The sequence below is a fragment of the Pinus tabuliformis genome, chromosome X (assembly GCF_031772625.1).
Source record: "Pinus tabuliformis cultivar Carrire ecotype Pingquan chromosome X, CPIR1, whole genome shotgun sequence".
Classification (NCBI taxonomy): domain Eukaryota; kingdom Viridiplantae; phylum Streptophyta; class Pinopsida; order Pinales; family Pinaceae; genus Pinus; species Pinus tabuliformis.
Genome location: NC_142308.1, coordinates 1397217726 through 1397242067, shown reverse-complemented (window position 1 = coordinate 1397242067; position 24342 = coordinate 1397217726). Strand labels below are relative to the sequence as shown.

General features: G+C 36.0%; 1 protein-coding gene across 1 annotated transcript; it reads left to right on the top strand.

Moving 5' to 3' along the window:
- Positions 1-335: 335 nt before the first annotated feature.
- LOC149145253 (uncharacterized) lies at positions 336-4655 on the top strand. The gene is made up of 2 exons (XM_089453130.1): positions 336-3064; positions 3226-4655. The coding sequence occupies exons 1-2, from the start codon at positions 337-339 to the stop codon at positions 3630-3632; spliced, it is 3135 nt and encodes a 1044-aa protein (XP_089309256.1). The 5' UTR covers position 336; the 3' UTR covers positions 3633-4655.
- Positions 4656-24342: the final 19687 nt, after the last annotated feature.

Below are 24342 nucleotides of genomic sequence, written 5' to 3'. Positions count from 1 at the left end.
ACTCAGGAAACAACTGGAATACCGTATGTATTTACTGACTCGGACAGTGAAAGGTAAGGCCAGTACGCTGCAAATAAATAAATAAATAAATTTTATTTTGGGTTTTCTCTCAATTTTTATTTTCTTAATCCATTTGCTTCCGCAATAATTGGCGTGAGTGTATCGATTTGTCGGAACTGATGTGGGACCACTCACGCAGGCTTTCCGTCGCTTATCAGAAAAGCTTCTGACTCCGGTCGTCAAAAAGCGAAATTATCTTTTTCTGACCATCACTACGTTGCATTTTCCTTTTCGTCGATTAATTATTGGACGTTCTGAATTTTTTTTTTCACGTTCATGGCCGCAGGGTTGATTCGCCAGAAACCGACAAGAGACGAAACAAATATAAAAATACTCCACTCTACCTTGAAAGCCCACGGCACTGGTGCTGCTGCTGCTCGGCACTCTCAGACGAAGCTACGAACCATGAGGTCCGTGTTTCGAATCTCGTCCCTTCTCGTGATTTCTGTTCTGGTTCTGCTCACGCTTTCTTCCGCCATTAACGACGATGCCGAGATTCTGCTCGCGTTCAAGTCCGCCATGTCGGATCCCGACGGCGCCCTGGCCGGGTGGACTGAGTCCGACGCCGCCAATTTCTGCGGGTGGACTGGAGTCCTGTGCAACGAATTCAACAGAACGAGTTCTCTGGACTTGACCAACATGAATCTGTCGGGCATCATTCCACCCCAGACATTATCGAGTCTCGACAGTCTCGTGAATCTCAGCTTGGCGCTCAACAAATTCAGCACGCCGTTCCCCCCGGCGATCCTCGACATTTCCACTCTGCGATTCCTCAATATATCCAACAATAACTTCAGCGGCGAGATCCCGGCAAACATTTCTCGTTTAGTGAATCTGGAGTTGCTGGACACCTACAACAACAATTTTTCCGCCCCCCTGCCTCTGGAAGTTGCGTCGCTAGCCAGACTCCGGTACCTCCACCTCGGCGGAAATTATTTCTACGGTTCGATTCCTGCTTGCTACGGCAACCTGACGAGTCTCCACTACCTGGGCCTCAACGGAAATGGCCTCACCGGTAACTTGCCGCCGGAGCTCGGCAAACTCGCCGAGCTGCGATACCTCTTCATCGGCCACTACAACAATTATTCCTGCGAGATCCCGCCTCAGTTTGGGAACTTAAAGAAGCTCATCCGACTGGACATGTCTAACTGCGGGCTCACGGGTTCGATTCCCGCGGAGCTAGGCAATCTGAGCTCGCTCGACTCGCTCTTCCTCTTCTTGAACGTCCTGTCGGGCCCCATTCCTCCCCAGCTCGGCAATCTGAGAAACCTCAAGTCGTTGGATCTCTCATTCAATGAGCTGACTGGACAAATCCCGGAAGAATTTAAGAACCTGGTCTCGCTCACGCTCCTGAATCTGTTCCATAACAGGCTCCATGGCGGAATCCCCGATTCCATCGGCGACCTGCCGGACCTCGAGGTGCTGAATCTCTGGAGCAACAACGTCACGGGTTCGATTCCCCGCCGCCTCGGAAGAAATGGCAAGCTGCTGACCCTGGATGTCTCGTCTGATAAGCTCACGGGCCTCATACCTCCGGATCTCTGCATGGGTGGGAAGCTGCAGAGCCTCATTCTGCTCGGCAATTTATTCTTCGGCCCCATTCCGGCAACCTTGGGGTCCTGCAAATCTCTCACACGCCTTCGCTTGGGAGACAATTATCTCAATGGTTCGATTCCTGTTGGGCTGTTGAATCTACCTCAGTTGAGCCTCATCGAGCTGCAGGACAATTATCTGACTGGTCCCCTAATGCCGGAGGGCATCGAAGTTTCCCCGGGGCTGACGCAGCTGACTGTCTCCAATAATATGCTCAGCGGACCCCTGCCTCGGACTATAGGTAAGTTCGCTGGTTTAACAGAGATTTTGCTGAATGGAAATGAATTCACAGGACCTATTCCTGCTGAGATTAATGAACTGAGACAACTGAGCAAGTTGGATTTCAGCAACAATAAATTCTCAGGGCAAATCCCAGATGGGATAAGTCAATGCAAGCTTTTATCATATATAGATTTGAGTAGGAATAATCTGAGTGGCCCAATTCCTTCCACAATCACCAATCTGGGCATCCTTAATTATCTAAATATCTCGCGGAATCATTTCTCTGGAAGCATTCCTGTTGAATTAGAGCAGATGCAGAGCTTGACTTCTGTGGATTTCTCCTACAATAATCTGTCTGGTGTTGTACCAAATGGTGGCCAGTTCACTTTCTTCAATGCAACTTCCTTCGTTGGGAACACTGGATTGTGTGGGCTGTATCTGGGACCTTGCACAGTTCAGCCCAATTCGCCGCATGCTCATGTTAAGGGTTCTTCGATTTCTTCCACTGTAAAGCTGGTTCTGGTCATAGGTTTGCTATTATGCTCACTGGTTTTTGCCTCTGCTGCCATCATCAAAGCCAGGGCTTTGAAGAAAAGTAATGCTTCAAGATCCTGGAAGCTAACAGCATTCCAGAGGCTGGACTTCACCTGTGAAGATGTCCTGGAGTGTTTGAAAGAGGAAAATATTATTGGGAAGGGAGGAGCAGGGGTTGTGTACAAGGGTTCGATGCGGAGCGGTGAGGAATTTGCAGTGAAGAGGTTGCCTGGGATTGGAAGAGGGTCTTCTCACGACCATGGTTTTGCTGCAGAGATTCAGACTTTGGGCAAGATTCGACATCGCCATATAGTGAGACTGTTGGGGTTTTGCTCAAATCAAGAAATCAATCTGCTTGTTTACGAGTACATGCCAAACGGAAGCCTGGGAGAGTTACTACATGGGAAGAAAGGTGGGCATTTACAATGGGCTACCAGATACAAGATTGCTGTTGAGGCAGCTAAAGGGCTCTGCTATTTGCACCATGATTGCTGCCCGATTATAATACACCGTGATGTAAAGTCCAACAACATTCTCTTGGATTCCAATTTTGAGGCCCATGTAGCCGATTTCGGCCTTGCAAAGTTTTTGCAGGATTCGGGGGCTTCGGAATGTATGTCTTCCATTGCAGGTTCCTATGGTTACATTGCTCCAGGTAAACAATCAAGCTTATCTCCTTGCCTTTAATATTATTTCAATGTGAAATTTCCATGCCCTCTGTTTCTCTGAAGAGAATCAATTAGATGAAGGCTGCTGATGGATCGAATGCTTATATGTAAGTTCTCATACAGTATTTCTCTTGTGTTATTTTTTCAGAATATGCATACACGCTGAAAGTGGATGAAAAGAGTGATGTCTATAGCTTTGGAGTAGTGCTGCTGGAACTAGTCACTGGTAGAAGGCCGGTGGGGGAGTTTGGAGATGGTGTAGATATTGTTCAATGGGTAAAGAAGATGACTAACTCAACCAAGGAAGGAGTTTCAAACATTTTGGACGAGAGGCTGTCTTCAGTTCCTTTGCACGACGTTATCCACGTTTTCTGTGTGGCAATGGCATGTGTCGAAGAACATAGCGTAGAGAGGCCTACCATGAGAGAGGTTGTTCAGATGCTCAGTGACATTCCAAAGATCAAACCTTCTGAAAATCCCCTACCTGCTTCAGAAGGAGCTGAATCCCCCCAACAAGCCGGTGCTGCCCACCCTCCTGATCTCCTCTCTATTTGAATCCATTTTCAAATTTTCATTGTTAGGATACATGGTCAGTGCCAGTTAATATTGTCAAAATTCATACACAGAATATCAGTTAGCAGTCGCTACCTCAAAATTCCTTTCAGGAGGGTGATTAATTTACTCAGATGCATTCTGTGAGTCCTGTTGTTGGTTGTGGGAGTGAAATTTATTCACTCATTTTCCTCTAGTGAGACCATTTCTTAGTTACCAGGATATGCTCCATGTTCTATGAGAGAAGGGCAGCTCTTTTTGTTGCAGATCACTTGCACATGACTGTGTGTTGGTTGATCACTTGAAATATAAATAGAACTAGATCTAGATGCTATAGGAATGTTTTATTTTAAATACATTAAGTTACCTTCATGTGGGCAATTAGCCTTGATTTTCTTGTCAAACCCCTGCTCCACTCGTAAAATGCAATCAACACTTCCGAAAACTATTATCAACCTGTCTTCTATAAAGAAGGAAGAAAGATTTCAAGGAAGACATTGACTATGTTAATCCAATTTTCTAGCCCATTTCTCCTGTCTTGTCTTGGCCAGAATTCTGATTGTCATTGACCAGCAATGGCAATGAAGATTTTCCAAACAATCTTTCCAAGCTCAACAGATCAGACTCCTAGGGAAAACATACGGTGACTAGATGGGAAGTGATTTAGAATAAACAAAGCCCGAGGCTGGGGAACCTATGTTCTGTTTTGTAAAGCAAGGGCTTATAGGCCTTCATGGAAGGGATGTCTGTAGATGTGCTGTTTGTTTTATAAATTTTCTGTCAAATTCTAATATCTACGGTGACTAGATGGGAAGTGATTTTGATTAAACAAAGCATGAGGCTGGGAAACCTATGTTCTATTTTGTAAAGCAAGGGCTTATAAGAATTCATGGAAGGCATGTCTGTAGATGTGCTGTTTGTTTTTATAAATTCTCTGTCAAATTGTAATATCGTTAATGAATGCCCTTTGGCTATTCGTATTTGCACGGAAATTATAATACATTTTGAAAGGAAATTTTAGTTATATCTTCTGACTCGTATGCATAATATAAGCTTTTTATGCTCAGGACATCTTATTTAAACAATCATATCAATTTTGATATGTTAATTCTGTTTTTTATGTGAAATTTCCATCAATTATGATCATGTGGATATTACAAGCCCTACCACTGCAGTTGATTAGTAAAAAATTTAAGATATCAAAACACTGTTTTCTACCGTTTATATGCGAACTCGTCTTTTGCCGCTTCTTAAATCAGATACTGTGAAAACTATTTCAAAGTTGTGACGCTACTAAAATTTTGCCTCAAATTAATATTCCTGCTCTTTCATGAGTTTGAAAGAAATTGCCGTCGAATTTTCTTTTCGGAGTTGAACTTCAAGATCTCTGGTTTGGATTGGATTCGCATCCTGTTATTTCCTTTTAATGCTGGGTATGATAAAACCTCTTGGTCCATTACCATTCTCTTTTTTTTTCCCAACCAGTTCTGGATTCCTCTTCCTGTCCATCTTGTTTAGAAAGGAGAAGTGAATCTGATTGCGTCTTCATACCATAACCAGTGGATTCCTTCGCAAGTGTGGGTGGTATTTCTGCTTGCTGCATAGGTTCCCTTGTAGATGGCTCACTTTCCTAAATATACCTCGAGGTTGATCTCCAATTCAGGGAAATTTTCATCCTCACCTAATTTGAGTTCGTCTTGCTGTCCTATTACTACATTTCCACACTAATCACAAGAGTTTCAGAGACAAGAGTACAGCTAAATGTTATGTCCCTAGCAGCTTTTGGGCTGACAGACTGCATTTTTCTTTTGGTACCTTCAAACTCTAACAAGATTGCCTTTGGCAAACCCTTTTCATACACGCATTTCAGCAATAAGTTCTGGCACATAAACCTATGACTTCCCAGAAGTTGCTTTGGACACTAGGATGAACTCTCTGAACATATTATTGAGGCATTCAAACACATCATTAACTGAGAAGTGTGAGGCAACTTCAGGTGCGTCATCTAAATTGGAACAGAGGATATTACTGAGGTAGCAGGGTTAAGCTTTTGAACCAATGTTTTCTACATAACACTGTCTTTCCCTAAAACAATGGATCTCCCCCAAAAACAGAGGATATTACCGAGTTAACTGGGTTGAAACTTTTGAACCAAGGTTTCCTACGGAACCTGTGTTTTCCTAAAACCAAGGACCTCTTTCAAAAGCAGCAGAGGAAACATAACCCCGCCTTTCCCTAAAACAATTGACCTCCCCCAAAAACAGAGGATATTACTGAGGTAACTGGGTTGAAACTTTTGGACCAAGGTTTCCTACAGAAACTGTGTTTCCCCAAAACTCAAAGACCTCTTACAAAAGCAGAGGATATTACCAAGTTAGCAGGGTTAAAACTTTTAAATCAAGGTTTCATTCAGAATCCTTGGTTTTAGGAAGACCAAGACCTCTCCCAAACGTTTAGTAATGTTTTCCTAAAACCTAGGACCTCTTTCAAAAGCAGAGGATATTACCAAGGTAGCAGGTTTAGAACTTTTGAATCAAGGTTTCATTCAGAATCCTTGGTTTCAGGAAGACCAAGGACCTCTCTCAAATGCTTAGTAGTGGGCATTTTTCAATAAGGCATATAAAAGGGTACCATGTAGTACTGTCAGTCAGAATTTTTAGTTTTTTTAGGTTAACAAAAGAAAGAAAAACAGTCCAACCAATTTACTCATATTACAATAAACTAAAAAGGCACCAATCCCTTGTAACTGTGACTACCTATTAACATTAATCCTTTCTAGGCCTAATTCTTTATTCTTTAAAATTGAAATGTGTAAAATTCCTTGTTAGTGTTAGATGTGTCATTAAAGTTGCAGATTAGGTCAAAGTTGGTTAAGTTTAACTTATCTATATCATGATTGGCCGATCTAAATTCAACGCGGGTGTTTTCACTATGGCCTTAATTCCTCGGGCTTTATTCGGTCTCGGAGTAAAATTCCCTGTGAGTGTTACATGTGTTAGAAATGGTTTTGGAAGCTAGTTTTGATTACTACAAGACTGAATAAAACAAGAGGCATTAAAGGCATAGCTAAAACCCTCGTACTGAATTTAGATTGTCCAATCATGATCTAGGTGAAGTAAATTTAACCAACTTTGACCTAATCTGCAAATTTAATGGTACATTGACCACCAGCAAGGAATTTAATCTTTTTTAGAACTGGATTTAATCTTTAATTTGAATTTAAACAAGTCTTCATTTTAACATGTTTGTGATGTAATCATATCTATCGAACATGGAAAACAGATAATTCTGATTTCTTCGTTTGAACCCAACATTTTTTTCTAAACAGTCTTGACATGTTTAAATAAAAATCTTATACACTTTGCCCACTTATTCTGTAAGTTGTAAGATTTTAAAATTGAAACTTGAAATGGGTTGCTTAATAATGCTAACTTATTAAAACATACATATTCTTCAATGGTGTTAACTGATTTGAAGCATTCAACGATAACAGTGATTCAAACATTAATCATATACTGTCCAATGGCGTTATCTGATTTGAAACATTCGTAGATAGCAGTGGTTGAGATTCATGAAAACATAATGAACTTCGGATCCCTAAAATTCAAGGAAGTCAGAAGTATAAGATTTGATTTATAATCAAGGGAGTCAGAACTATAAGATTTGATTAAGTGACTATTTTGGAATTTTAGAGATCATTTAAAAATTTAGGAAACATACAATATAAATGAATAAGTAAACTTTGCATCCTTCATGTTTAATAAATAAATAAGCAAACTTTACATCTTTCATGTTTAATAAATAAATAAGCAAACTTTGCATCTTTGATGGTGAAGAGTAGGTTTTATATTGATATGAATGAATATTATTTTATAAATTAAATTTTTTATATTTTTTATAATTTTTATTTGGTAAGTTTTTACGTTAAACAAACTTCACATAATTGATTTTACATTAATGTATATGACTATATTTTTCCAACTGAAATTTTAATATTTGTACATTTTTAACCTAGTTTTTCAATCCTTTCTGATTTAGGTTCAGTTTATGATTTAAGACACTGATTACACGTTTTTTTTTTTTAAACTCTTGTCACACTTGACAGCAAGTTGTGGCCACCTGTCAACTCTGAGAGTCATCGTCACTTGACTGAGACTTGCAAATGAGTGTTAAACTTAATGATGCGGCAGATATTTTGCATTATAGCATTAATTCAATGAAGCAACATCAACGAGATTTGAACAATGGAGAAATAATCAACAGAATTCACATGATTCAAATCACACGAGAGAAATTTGTATAATATTCCATATTAATTTGTATAATATTCCATTTTAAATATGGAAATTTGCAAATTTTTTTATGAGCAGATATTATTTAAATGTTTTGTGTAATTTTTTTTTAGATTTTTAAAAATTTTTATTTGGGTGGTCATGAGGAAAATTTAAATTTTGATGAGAGATGGACATCTTTACACATCATACTGGGTTGTGGACGGACACCTTTACACATCATACTGGGGTGTGGACAGAGACATTTACACATCATATTGAATTGTAGAATAAACTTCTTTGCTCAAACATCATACTGCGCTGTAAAATAAACCTCTCCGCCCAATAATAACACTACTAATTGCTCAGGTCTCAATTCACAAATATTATCCATATATAAATTCCCAAATTGATGTCTTATCTTCCACAGCTTTTGAAACTCCATGTCCTTTTCTCTTCCTCGCTGACTCTCCTTGGTTTGATCCTCTCCCATCTTTGCTTGCTTTGGCTTTATATATATTAATATTATTTTTTCGTTTTCCAGATTTACAAAAATGCAGGAAGTTTAGAATTTGTATCATATGATAACGATACAATTTGGCACAATGTCTAAATTCATATGTAGATTGGCAAATGGATGGTTCATGTGAGTCTCTGTCCTTTTCCTTTCTTTCTGTGACTCATCTGTTTTTCTCTTTCGATACTCTCTCGTCTCTTCTTGCTTTTGCTTCATATGTACTATATTTTTTTAAGTTACAAAAATGCACTTACATTTTAACACTCACATTTAGAACCAGACACTGCATATTCCAAAAAGTCTAACTTTTAAAATACACATAGTCCAACACTTTCCCGTGCAGTATTAATGTTAGCTTGTATAATGAACAGCTTCTAATCGCACCAAACTTTTAAAATACACATAGTCCAACACTTTCCCCTGCAGTATTAATGTTAGCTTGTATAATGAACAGCTTCTAATCGCACCAAACTTGCTATGCTTCTTGAACTTTCCATCTCAAATTCAAAATTTGAGCTTCATCCTTGTATCAAACTTTACCTTTACACTAGTTATTTATATCTTCAATGCCCTTATCTGTCTTCATTCTGTGTAGTCTCTTGTCCCTGTAGTTGTCTGTTTTTTCAACAATTTTTTTTGGGTAGATAAGGTGTCATTTTTATCTTTTATGTAGGTTGATCACAGATTTCAATATTCAATTGACAAAAAGCAAAGTCAAGTGGAGATGTACGAAATCTCCATGTTAGTGGAGATACACGAAATCTGTAGTGGATATAAAAATACCCATAACCTTTTATATCTACCCTCGGGAATGGACATAAACATATCTTTTTTATATCTTACCCATAACCTTTTATATCTACCCTCAGGAATGGACATAAACATATCTTTTTTATATCTAGCTTTGCCATGGCTATGAAAACACTCTATGTATCTATCATTTACTATGCTTTTGCTAACATGAACACTTTATTTATGAAAACATTTTAAATATATATATCATCTACTGTGATTTTGCTAACATGAACACCTTATTATTTTTTTTTTGACATTTTCTTCCTTTCATGTAATTCTTTCACTAACAAATTTCCTCATATCAGCGGTTAAAAATGGGGAAGATCACAAATTATGTTTGTATCAGTCACTAACATTCCAAATTAAACAGAAACAGTGCATGGAATGTAGAAACATCAAAGTTGAATTGGTAAACTCCCATATTGCTCACCTATAATCTACTTCCAACATTAAGTGCGACTTATTTTGTTGGCAGCAGTTGTCACCTTAGACTTTTCAGCAATTAAACATATCTATCACTTCAACTAAATGCATTGTCTAAAGGTTTTACGGCAGTTCTTAATGGCCACGTACTAAGCCAATCATTGGAGCCTAAATTCTTTTGAACTTTGAAGCAGGGCATTTCTAACTTCAGGGTCTGTTAGAAATGTTTTTATATTTAGATAAAAAAGGTTCATTTTGAGGGCTCAAATAGGAATGCTTGCAATATTCAAGCGCAACAAAGAGTATACTTTTGAGTGAGATTGGGAACTATGATTTTGTTTCCTCTCTTCTCAGAAGTAAAACCAATGGACATTAAAGAGAAGGTAAATTCTAGCATTTGTAAGCTGATAACGTTTGAAATCTCAACAACTTGAAATTTTATGAGACTCATTCTAATGCACCTGTGACCTTCCGCGTCTTGACTAACTCTGGGCATGTGCTCCTTTCTCGGCATATGCTCGGCTCTAGCTCTATGTTCTACTCTATATGCTCCTGCGCCCACTTCATATGCTTCATCACAAGGATGAGAGTCGAGAAGAACGAGTAAGATGCGATAAGAAGTCCGATAGATGGAAGCAGTAACTCTCCTTAATTACCTTAATTGATATGACCTCTATCGTTCCTCGAACAACTGGCAAGTCACGTCCATCAGAAATCACTTGAGGTGGAAGACACTGCAAAATTCACCAAATTTGCCCAGGAAATGTATCGGATCCATCCATGCCAGACATCACCATGTCCATGCACTAAGCCAATAATTGACTTGATTGCCATTAAAAATTGCTAAAGTTCCATATTCCATGTTCATAATTAATATGTATTATCCAACTCAAAAACCATATTAATATCCAACTCAATACTTACTTTTCAATGTACCATATTAATAACTTATTTGTTAATATATTTTCAATGTACCATATTAATATCCAACTCAATGCTTACTTTTCAACTTACCATATTAATGACTCGTGTATAATTATATTCACTGCTTACTCCATGCTTACTTTTCAATGTATCATAGTAATAACTCATTTGCATAATTATATTCACTGCTTATTTTTACCTGTACTAAGTTAGTAATTATGTTTTCTACATGATCTGTGTCATTATACAACTTCCACCATCTATAAAACTATTTATACTAGCACAACCACATTTATATAAATATATTAATATAAATGTGATTGATAAACGTCAATAGGCGTATATCAACAACAATATTTAATATAATATAATAATAAATAAATATAAATTAATGATTGTATCCACCACACAACCATTTATAAATATATAATAATAAAAATAATATTAAAAAAAATCTATTACAATAAAAATATTATTATTATTATAAATAATACAATTAATTAATTAATTAATTATTTACTAAAAAAATAATTAAAAAAATAATAATAATAACTTAAAAAATAAATAATAATATTAAAAATTAAAAATTAAATAAAAATGTTAAATAATTTAATAATTAAAAAAATATGAATAATTAAATAATTTAATAAAATAATAATATTAACAATAATATTGTTACTAAAAGTAATAATATTATAAACCATAAAATAAACATGGTTGACCATAGTTGATTTTCATATTGACATAATCTTTGTCACAATGCGACGTTCGACTATGGTTAACCATCACTGATTTTCATATTGAGACAACTTTTGTCACAATGTGAAGTTGGACAATTGCTGACCATCATTGGCCATGGTTGATCTTCATATTGAGACAATCTTTGTCACAATGCGATGTTGGACCATGGATGACCATGTGACGTTGGACCATGGTTGACCATGGATGACCATGTGACGTTGGACCAAGAGACAACCTTTGCCACAATGTGACCATGGTTATTGACTATGATGAGCATGGTTAAGACAACCTTTGTCACCATGTGATGTTGGAACATGGTTGACCATGGTTGATTTTCATATTGAGACAATCCTTGTCACAATGCGACATTAGAAAATATTTGTCACCATGTGATGGACCATGGTTGACCATGATTATAAACCCAATGGTTTTATATTAAACCCAAAGATTAATATTATAAACCCTATGAATCATATTGTATCTTATGAATATGAACCCCTAGATTAATAAACCCAAGAGAATGATATTATGAATCGGATTAATACTAAAAACCTAAGAGATTATAAACCCAAGGGAATAATATAAAACCCTAGAGATAAATATTATAAACCCTAAAATAAACATGGTTAACCATGGTTTACCATAATTGATTTTCATACTAAGACGATCTTTGTCACAATGCAAATTACGTAATAATAAAATCAGTTAATTAATTAATTACTAAAATAATAATAATAATAAATAATTTAAATAATAATAAATAATATTATTAAAAATTAAAAATTAAATAAAAATTATTAAATAATTAAAAAATATTGAATAATTAAATAATATTAAATAATTTAATTAAATAATAATACTAACAATAATATTGTTACTAAAAATAATAATAATATAAACTCTAAGATAAATATTATAAACTCTAAAATAAATATGGTTGATCATGGTTGGTTTTCATATTGACACAATCTTTGTTACAATGCAACATTTGACTATGGTTGACCATGATTGATTTTCATATTGAGACAACCTTTGTCACATTGCGACGTTGGACAATGACTAACCATCATTGACCATGATTGATCTCCATATTCAGACAATCTTTATCACAATACGATGTTGAACCGTAATTGACCATGGATGACCACAGTTGTGACAATGTGACGTTAGAACATAGTTGACCATCGTTGACTTTCATATTGAAAAAATCTTTGTCACAATGTGACGTTGGACCATGGTTGACTACGATTATAAACCCAATAGATTTATATTAAAACCAAAGATTAATATTATAAACTCTAGGAATATGAACCTTTAGATTAATAAACTTAAGGGATTGATATTATAAACCCAAGGGAATAATATTAAATCCAATGGATAAATATTATAAACTTAAGGTATAAAAACCCTAAGATAAATATTATAAACCCTAAAATAAACATGGTTGACCAAGCTTTGCCACCATTGATTTTCATACTGAGACTATCTTTGTCACAATACGATGTTGGACCATCGTTTACCATGGTTGATTTTCATATTGAAACAATCTTTGGCACATTGTGACATTGGACCATCGTTGACCATGGATGACCCTGATTGTAAACCCAAGGGATTTATATTTGATCCAGGGGATCAGTGTAGTGCTCAAAATTCAAAGTGCTAAAAAATTCTCGAAACATGTACGATTAGATAGATCTCGATGATCTGAATCCGACGCAAATCGTTTCACTCAAAATCGATATCGTATGCTCTCGATATCATGTTCTGATCGATTTGCTAAACAACTAAAATTTTAAAAGTTGAAGTTGCAGGTACACCCAGTCAACAGTTCGTATGCTGACTGGGCATTTGACTAGGCAGGTGACTGTGTTTATGAGGACCTATGGCTGGATGACACTTGTCTCATTCTTATTGGCTCATGTATGGTGGTTTTTATTGGTTCATTGGTTGTTGTGCTGGACCAATGAGGGAGAGCCACGTGGGCCAATCGGTGGCTACCACGTGGCCTCCTCTTATTTGAAAAAATTTGGTTTATAGCCAGATTAGGCCTCCATGGGATTCGAACAACAGACCTCCAGAGTGGCAGTACGATGCTCCAACCACCTTTCCGCAAGTGTTTCTTAATAGCTATAGCGGAGGGGTTCTATATAAAGTTTATAAAAAGTGCCATTGGGGGAGGGGGTCAGGCTAAGCCCTAGCCCCTGGCCACCCCAGCGCCCATGGGATCGCAGGCGGAGGGGCCAAGGGGCTAGGCCTTAGCCTGGCCCACGACCACTACACCCAAGACAAACCACCGTGGGAGCCTAGCGCTCAAGTCTGAAGGCGAAGAAAATGGGCTAGCACTATGGGGCTAGCCTCAGGGTCACATGGCACCCCATAGCATTGGGGGTGTTGCAATACGGGGGGCCCATCCCAAGGGGGCCATCCCCAAGGCCACATGGCAGGCCATAGAATCGGGGGCGCAACAAAACCAAAGGGCTCATAGTTAGGCCCTAGAATCTCACCCCCCTATGTGGTTATATGCAGCAACATGACCAAGTTTTTTGGAACTGGGGACTTAATGGCCGAATTAATGGTCTTACAATTTCACCCATTGGGCGGGATTTTAGGCTAGTTTTGCATGCCGGTTCCGGGTTTGGGGCGCTCAAGTCAAATTTGGGTCGAGTTGGAGGATGATTAGTTATAGAATTTTGGAAAAACTTATAATAGGCATAACTTACTCAAGTTTTGGCCAAATGAGGTGCATAAAGAACACATATGGGGGTTTTCGATAGTGATGAATCCATTGGAGACATCGGTTCTGTGGTTTGAGCAATGTAAATGCATTTAAACACACTTTTGAGCACTTAATGAAAGAGGCCCTCCATTGGACGCTGGACCAAGAGATGTAGCCCAGGAGAGGGGTGAACTTCTTTATCACGTTTTGTGTTATGTGTTTCAGATATGCTTATTTTGTCTCTGTTTGGCTGTAAATTGTGGTTAAATTCACTTGTTTTATGTGTTTAGTAAATTGATTATCTACTCAAAACACATAATTTTACTTGCAATTTATTCAAATCTTCAAGTTTTCAATTACAGATCAATATTAAACCCTAAGATTAATATTATAAACCCTATGAATAATATTATACTCTAGGAATACAAACTTTTAAATTAATAAACCCAATGGATTGATATTATAAACCTAAGGGATTAACTCGAAAGCCTAAAGGTATTATAAACTTTAGGGAATAATATTAAACCTAAGATAAATATTATAAACCCTAAAATAAACATCGTTCAGTGTGGTTGAGCATGGTTGAGCACAATTGATTTTCATAACGAGACATCTTTGTCACATTGTGACATTGGACCACGGTTGATTTTCATATTGAGAAATTTTTTGTCACAATGTGACGTTGGACCATGGTTGACCATTCTTTTAATTCTATATTATAATAATTATTAGTATTTCTAATCAAATTATATATTCACACACACACACACACACATATTAATTATTTATCCTTAACAAAATAAAAAATCTGAAATCCCTTTTCAAAATAACTAATCAAAATATTAACTACATATTCACATGAAAATCTTATACTAATAACAAATCTAATCCTAGTCATAACATCGACATTGAAAATACTCATTTACTTACAAAAAATATACTTGAAAAACTTCTAATAATTGATAAATTAGAGTTGTGAAATAAATTCAATAAATTAATATTAAATAATTATTTTAAGTTAATCACATAATAATTAAATAAAAAAATATTTAAATTATAAAATGAATACAAATGTGGATGATTGAGAAATAAGCTATCATTATTTTTTGTTTTTATTTTTATTTTTATTTTTTGTAAGCTTGGCAGGACCTTTTCATTCATTCATTTTCAACAAAAGTAGGTTACAACCATAATCAAGGAGTTTAGTGGCCTCAACCTGCCCATTGGGAAACTAGGTTTGTTGGCCATTGAACAATGTTATATGCCATCCAAAAACAATATAGTTTGAGTCTGTCTAACAATTCCTTGTAGGACTGAATGTCTAGAAACCATCTATATACTAAATAACTATAACATAAAATCCTAGTTGACATATACATCATATAAATTTAAACAAAAATGAGTGCAACAATAGGCAAGCATACTGCTAATCATCAAAGGACTCCACAGGAGCTGAATCATTCGCCCTTGAACCCGGTAATTCAGACCGAGGGAGACACAAAATGTGTTTTTCAATGTCGTTGAGACGTACATTCTGCTACTGATTTTGGAACTAATATGAGTTGAAATTCTTTTTGAATTTCCTCGAAACCTAGTTCAGATTTGACAGAACCAGCTGGAGAGTTCATCATAGCCTTGGCCACAATTATTTTCATCAAATAATAGAGGTAATAATTTTGCTTGTACTGGGTGGTGCGACTTCTAGAATGTCTCGGGTTGGGAACTAAGTTGCGCCAATATTCCACCTGAAAATCTACCTCTGCTTGTTGGTTCAATTTGGCTTCCTAATTTGAAATTAATTATAGAACTTGCGCTAGAGTACCTATTTGATATGCATGGGCTACATCGTGGATAAGTTGAGTAATTGATTTACGACCATGACCTCGCGACTGATGGGTCAGGGCTAGGCTATTGCCTCCTCGCTTCCCCACTTGCCTTCCCCGGCTATGGCCACCTCTTCTTGAAGAAATAAAGTCGGGGATTGATCAAGCCATAAGTATTTTCAGCCAAACAACAAAAACAACGAAAGCCTTGAGACACATTGGACGAACCTCGAACCTAGGGAAGCCTGTCCACTTTGGGTCTTGGCAATTAGAGTGGCCGTGAGGACCTGGCACAGTAACACATCATAAAGGAAATGTGCAACTAACGTTAGGCCCGAACTTGACAAATAGATTGGGGGTATAATAAGGCTGCCAACCACGACATGAGTTATCGTATCCTGGCTCCACGAGCCCAATTGAGACCATACACAGAGACAAGCCAAGGCGGGCTTGCCACCCAAGGACGAGGGCACCACAAACCGGCTCCCTGATCCCAATTTCAACAAAACCCAAAAGAAATATGCAAGGAATCAAACACAATAGATTTAGAATCCTGCCCACTCTCAGAAACAACAATTCAATGAAATATCTAGCCTCGATGAACAAGCATGTACCAACTAGATAACTCCAAACCAGAGAAATATGATACATTCCCATGCGATATAATAAAATGCCAAAGAGAATGGAGACAGTCACATAAAAAGCAGACAACACAGAGGACAAAACAGAGGAAGCTTTCCAATTTTCTGGACGCAAGTTCCATTTCCTTGCAAATACCATATTGCAAAACTTGCCTCTTAAGATCTGAGAGATAGTAGATAAAGTTGCATACCACAGTTGGCGAGGAGGAGTAAAGTAAATTACATACCCGACGAGTGATGACATTAAACTGAGGAGACCAGCTATGTCTGAGAGACTAACTCACAGATCACCTTCCTTCAAGATGAGAGCATGCTAACCAGGAGCCTTCGACCACCACTAATTGATGCAGGAGCATCCTGCTCAAGAACAACATTGTATATTTGGTTAACTTAGGGGATATGATGTTTTTGATTTCTTAGTAGGTAATTTTGTATATTTTTAATAATTTGAGCGAGAAATATGTGTGTGAGGTTTTAATGTAAATATTCTCAATTATGTGAGAATATGAGAGATTTTAGACTTGTGAAGGTCTCATAAAAATCTTGGAGATTAGGAGATCCTAGAATAGGAAATTAGTTGAGTTAAAAGTGGATTGAGAGATTTGGTATAATATGCTCATAAAGGTAGAATTTAGATATATAATTGTTGTTGAGATCCTCAAGGGATCATAAAGAGATTTCAAGAACTAGTTGAGAGATCTATGGAGAAGATCATGGACCTAGAATGATCCATAATTATGTAATTATTCCTATAATTGTAAACCTATGGGCATGTAGAGAAGAGGCAGAGAGTAAGAGTGTGAGAGACAATATACATTAAGGCTTCATGCCTTTTCTACCATGTTTCTGTTGTTTGATCTTTCTGATATTTTATTTATGTTTATTTAAATTCCTTTAATTGGTATTAGAGCGAGGTTGTAAGCTATCTGTATAGACGTTGCAGAGTGAGAGCCGTGAGACTGCTATAGTTGTTGGAATGTTAATTTATGGATTTATTAGTGTGCTTTACTCTTCTGATCATAATGATCATTATGTTTTGATTGGAAAAGGATAGGATGAGATTTGATTGCATAAGAAGAGATTTGTAGGTTTGGTAAGCATGTTGTTCACAGTGGATATTGATTGAAGACTCAGTGCACACCTCGTTAGAATCTGATTCCTCATAGGTGTTATTGTAAGTGGGAGACATTTCCACAATCATAAAACAACAGTTTATGTGGATCATACATAACCTTAGCACTATTTCTGGCAGTGTCTTGGCACTGCAAAGTTTTTTTTTATTAACGCCTCCGCTTGAGAATGCAGCCACTAGAAATCCTCCACTACGGCGTTGAAAGGAAGGAAACCTCATGAAGGCATCCATGAGCGTCGCTATAAGTTGTTACATCATTAAATTTTTCCTCTACAAATCAAATGATGGTAAATCGATATCCAAGGATGAGGTTTGTACAGTCACGATGTTGAGAATGAAGAAAAACAGAAAGGTTGTGTAGCAAAATAGAAAGGTCGCACCAGAAGACAAAAAAGTCGCGCTAGGAGCAAAAAGGTCACGCTGAGATAAAAGGGTCGCGTCAGAGATAGAAAGGTCATGCTGGGGGTCGCACTAGGAGCAAAAAGGTTGTGCTGAGACAGAAGGGTCATGCCAGAGACAGAAGGGTCACACCTGAGATAGTAAGGTTACACCATGGGTCGCGCCAGGTGACAAAAGGGTCGCACTAGCCTGCAGAAGTGTCGCGCCGGTTCAAGGTTATTTATTTTCCCAACTTTTAGGAGTCCATTTTAAATTCTGGAAACTAGGTCAAGTAGCCCCATGTGTCTACTTCCCAATGATCCATCAAACTCGACATAATACCCAGGAGAAGGCCTCCAAAACTTGAGTTTTCCATCCTCACTCGGAAGCGCTGCATTTGGTCAAAAAGATTTTGAGCCATTGTGGAGTATAGACCTGGTAGGTCATCACTAATTATTAAACCAAGCGCGAAATAGTCAAAAAATTAGAACGACGAGCCCTTACCACCTAGAGGGGAATTTCACTCTGGCTCGTTGCATCATCACTAAGAAATAGCATGCGCGTTGCCACCCAACCTTGATTACAAAGCATGTGAGGGCTCGGGGTGAGCCGCCCTCTGACCCCTTCATCAACCATCGTACCCATGACGCAGATCCCAATAAAATCCATTAGTTGTCTCGCACCCTAACCGAGGATAAAGAAGTTCTTATTTTTTGTTAAAACTTAAAATTATATTTTAATTTTTTATAAATTAATTATTTATTACAAAATAATTTTAATATATTATTTTTATAAATTTATTATAATTTAATTCTTCATTTAAAAAACAAATTCAACATTTCTGTATTCAGGCTTCTGTGATCCATAATGATTTAAGCAAAGTCTTTCGGTAGAAATCACATAAGAGAAATTTTTGGTCGACGCATTTTGAACCAACAAGTGTCATTTTCAACATTTTCTTGCTTTCTTTTTTTACTATATATATATATATATATAACAAAATTAAAAACTTGAAATGATTTTTTGAAATAATTAATCAAAATATTAACTTGCCAATTCACATGAAAATATTATATTAATAACAAGTCTAATCCTAGTCATAACATTGAAGATATTCATTCACATACAAATAATAGATTTGAAAAATTTCTAGTGATCGGTAAATTAGAGTTGTGAAATAAATTCAAAAATTTAATATTAAATAATTATTTTAAATTAATAGTAGAATATATATATAAAATTTTATTTTATAAATTTATAAATTATAAAATGAATATCAATGTGGATGATTGAAAGCTAAACTATTTTTATTAAAACTTAAAATTATATTTTTCATTTTTATAAATTAATTATTTATTGCAAAATAATTTTAATATATTATTTTTTATAAATTCATTTTTCATTTAAAAAACAAATTCAACATTTTTTTGTTTTTTGTCGCTTATTTTAATAAAATTTAATAGTCATTTCATTATGATGAAAAACCTAAATCCTTATAAATCATAAATCTCTTAAATATTAAGAAAATCAATTTATATGCCAAAAATTAATCAAAATATATTTCCATAGCATTTTTAAGCAATCTAGAAGTTTAGTTATTGAAATTCTTATTAAAAAATAGATAAAATTCAAAGTGTCATTATTAAAATCCTTATCAATCAACGCTCCCAAACTATTAAAATTCTCCAAACCAACAATTCTTCTCTATCTATTTATTTAATAAGTTGAAGAAATTTATTTAATATAGTTGGATCTTCAACAGAAAGTATAAATGATTATAATCAATTTTAATTTCAAATGGTGCGGGTCTTAATTATCAACAAAGATTTAAATTGATTGTTTTATTTTATTTTATTTAAAAGATTAAAAAAACATATATATATGTCTCATCAACAAATCAAACTTTTAAAATTCTCCAAACCCAACAATGACATTACAATTCTGACAATGTATAAGGGTCAGATGAGTCAAATTCAAAGGGACCTGAACAATCATCTTCGATACAGGAATAGCCAAACCGATAACGAGAAGGTAGATGATCCCGCTCTAGCTACTCGTCGAGTTTGTTCTGTGGATAACTATTAGGGAGAAGAATGCAATATTATCATATTATCTGTGGTTAGGAGCAATAAAAAGTTGGGAATTGGAGGGTCAAATAGGGTCTGTGTGGCACTGTCGAGAGCCAATATTGGGTTGTACATCCTTGGCAATGTTCCACAAACAGAAACCAAAATCTCTGTAACGGAAGATTTCGGGCAAGTGGAGAATGGAGGGTGCAACAAACCTTGCGAATATCAGTTAAAATGTGGCCATGCTTGTCCAAGGAGGTGCCATTCGTCTCACCTTCGACTATATCAACTACATTAACATTTTTAATGTGGTTGTGCTAGTATATTATCATTTTTATACTTAATGTCATATTTTTTAATGAATATTTTAAATTTTCATTTAAAATATTTCATAATAAAATATTGATTTTATTTTCTTATTAAAATAACTTATTTTAAATTAATACAAAATTATACTATTTACAATAATTAAATTTATAAAATTTTATATCCATGACACAAAATAATATAAATATATAATTAATTTATTGTCATATGAAACACTTCACAACCACATTAATTTACACAACACAACTGCACCACAATCCAAGAAACAACATTTTTATGTATTTCTCACAAAAGTGGGTCAATTTCTTTTGACAAACTATGCAATATTTGCGGGATTTTCAACCTCTGTAGTAAACTTATTCCAATAGCCATACTCAATAGCAATGGAACACACAAATAGAAACTATGTATCACATGCGACTCACACCAACACAAACCCATGTTGGTGTGTGTATATATATATATATATATATATATATATATATATATATATATATATATATATATATACCTTTAAATGATTGAGAAATTGGATCATTTTCAGTTTTAAATACATAAATCTAAAACTAAGAATGTTTCTATTAAACTCCAACATTAAAAGAATAAATTACAGTGCAAAGCATCACTGAAGCTTTCAATTTTTTTGACGAAAGATGTAGTCTTAGTGAACTCCATGTTGGTGTAAAATATGAAGATAAATTTGGAAAGGCAAAAAATTTCCATGACAGAAACTCAAACAAATTCCCCTTTATATCATTAAGTTGAAAGTTAAAAATGGTTTCACGTATTTGCAAATCATCAACATTAGCAAAATTAGGTCAGGTTACTGAATGTTCACAAAATACTATCTTTTTTAAACATCCAAACACATTTTAACAATGACTCAAATGAGAAAAGTTAAACTAAATTAACTAAATTGTCAATAATGTGTAGATGAGTTGATTGGGTGGTGGAGTTCATTCTTGCCTAGTCATAAGTTTAGAAAGTTCAGGATGGAAGCCATTAAACTTCCTAAAAAAACATTCACGTCGAGCCATTATGGATGGATCATTCTCTTCCATCCAAAAAAAGGAAAAAAATACACTAAATTAGTCTTCTCACCAACCACAAACATTCATGTTAAGCAATCTCAGTCTAACAGAATGCTACTCTTACTCATTTGTAGCCTTATGACTCTGCTTATATGATAGAAAATACAACATAAAAGAAACTCTACTGTATTGTGTGATTTTGCTCAATATAAATCCTTACAACATGAAGATTTATCACATAACTAATGACCTAGCTATGGTGGGGTCTACTTTAGTTTCCTGCCTGCCTGAAGACTGTTGAGCTCTGGGATAATATCAAGGCTGTGTTTCCATTTAGAAGTAAGCCCCAACCGAGACTTGTAGCTGTGTTGGCCCATCACTAATCTCGACATTTCTTTCAGAACAAATTTCTCTGCAAAATTGTTGCTAGCTGGATTAAGAAATGAAGCCACATCTTCCTTCCCCATACGTAACTTCATTCATAATACACTGCTTGCAAGGAACAATGCTCCAGGGACCTCCCATGTGGTCACGAATGCATGGTCGGTTGCTCCGAGATCTGTCCTCCCTGCAAAATGTTCAGATACATGCATATACATTATGGAAAACCATACGGTCTGACGAATAATTTACAACAATCAGATAGGTATAGGACCCATTCCGTTCCCTCCGAGGAAGCTTCCTCCAAAGAAAACCCAAATCCAAGGTAAGACTAGAGGGTAAGATAACCATATAAATAAAAGGAAAACGGGGTAAAAAAATAATACCTATGGGAAGAGATGGGCCCTACTGCTAGGTAGAGTCTGTTTCGTTCTCTCTCTGCCACCATAGAAACGAAGACCCTCAAATAAAAAAATAAAAACTTAAGTAATCATGTAACAAAGACATGGAAACCCATTAGCTTTACGAATAGTAACCACGAGAGGAATACTCACCTGTCGGTTCAATTGAGCTGAGCGCCACGACAACTATGGTAAGGGAATGTTATGAGGGAAATCTGCAAGAAACCTATAACGACAATAGGGTGATAACCCTAAGTAAGTTAGGGTTTGTAGAAAACGTTCCTAGAAAACCTTAAGGAAAATGCAAGAGAAACCCTTACCTCTTTTACCTGTCGACTCCTTGGGACTTACCCGAAGTTGTTTCCACGCAGAAGAAGAGTCGAGCCAGTGTTCTGGTGCTATGTTTGAAATGAAAACCCTAAGGGTGTTGGAGCAGAGCTGCAGTGACATTATATAATTACATTGTACAAGAAAAATCCCTCTTTCGAGGTGAATGTGTGACATTAGCAAAACATATACTTCGAGGAAGAAACCCTCTTAATTAATTGTTGCCTTAGCAACTAGACCCTATCGGAAACCCTCCTAAATACTCATTGTCAAGCTGACTGGCCTGGTCGGCAAGTAAAGACCTAGAGCATGAAGAATGTGATTTTGTGAGAGGGTTGTAGTTAATAAGAACTTGTTTGTGTGAAAACCCTCCAAGAAAATAAGAAGGGTTGAGCATAGACAAGATACTTTTTTTTACCGTTCCAGTCTTCGTAGAGCCTGCAAAACAAAGAAGAGGAAAGAGGAAACTGTTAGAAACCGGACTGAGAGATAAATAAAAGGAAAACATGGTAAAAAATAATATAATACATATGGGAAGAGATGATACCTATCGCTAGTTAGAGTTTGTCTCGTTCTCTCCCTACCGCCATAGAAACGAAGACCCTGAAACAAAAAAAGAACAACTAAAGTAATCATGTAACACAAACATAACAACCCTCACCTATCAGTTCAACTGAGCTGAGTGCCATGGTATCTGTGGTAGGGGAACATAGTTAAAAATATTAAACAAAGCTTACCAAAGGCAGTGTGTAGACATGTCTGAGAAGGTCGAGTGACAGAGCTCTCCTAGCAAGCTCACCGTGCAAATGACTCGCAAACCCCATGGAAAAATTGAGTAGTTTCTCATTAACCCTAGAATAGCAACTGAACCATAGGATCGGAACCTTATCTAATCGACAGTGATGCCACCTCCACATGTTAAACCAAAGTACATCGAAAAGGGTCGAAAAATTGTATGACAGTTGTGCTCGGCCTTCCTTGCCCGCCGTTTTTTCCTGCGAATTACTGGACGATCCATTACTCGATTAAGTCTACTGCATGCATTGTACAAATTATAGCCATAGATAACGCTTCAGACAAAGCATATTCCCAACACATTTAATCCTGGCCCTTGATTGAAAAATTCAACAAACCTCCTTCCACCTAAAGTTCAGAGATATCTATCAATGAAGTAGCCAGGCATAGATAATTATTACTTACTACAAACATTTTCTATATACAAACACCATATTAATAACTCAATTGACCATTGTTTCTTTGAAAAAGATCTTATATAAATAATTAAAGAAAAAGTTTATATATGAGATTAAATAATAATACTAAGTCTTGAGGGTTATTTTAATTGGTTGAGTCTTTGTAGTTAGAACACTTTTACTATTGAGAGGCCACAAATTTAATTTTCTAGACGCTCTCGAGTTCAGGCTTTGTGGTTCAGCTGATAGGAAGTGACCCCTTTGGGTGGATTTTCTTGGTACAAATATATTGTAGACGTAGTAGTCATTGATCTTTGGGGTCCATGAACCACATAGAAAAAACATTTAAGGTCCATCACATTGTTTAAGCCCCAAAGATTAGCTCAATTGGTCGAGTCCCCATCATTAAAGCACCTTTGTTATTGATAGGCCACATGTTCAATTCTCTTGTTGCTCTCGGAGTTAGGTTATGATCCCTTCAGATAGATTTGTTGAGTATGATATTCCCATTTATAAAATAGTATAAATATTTATATTTTATACTACTAGTATAAATATAAATATTTATATGCTTATAAATATTTATATTTATAAGCATGCATCCTCTTATGAATATGCTTATA

Bases quoted from the DNA above. Each gene is read 5' to 3' on its own strand.
- LOC149145253 (XM_089453130.1), top strand. From the start codon at position 337: ATGGCCGCAGGGTTGATTCGCCAGAAACCGACAAGAGACGAAACAAAT. The intron at 3,065-3,225 runs GTAAACAATCAA...TTATTTTTTCAG, and splicing joins CTATGGTTACATTGCTCCAG to AATATGCATACACGCTGAAA.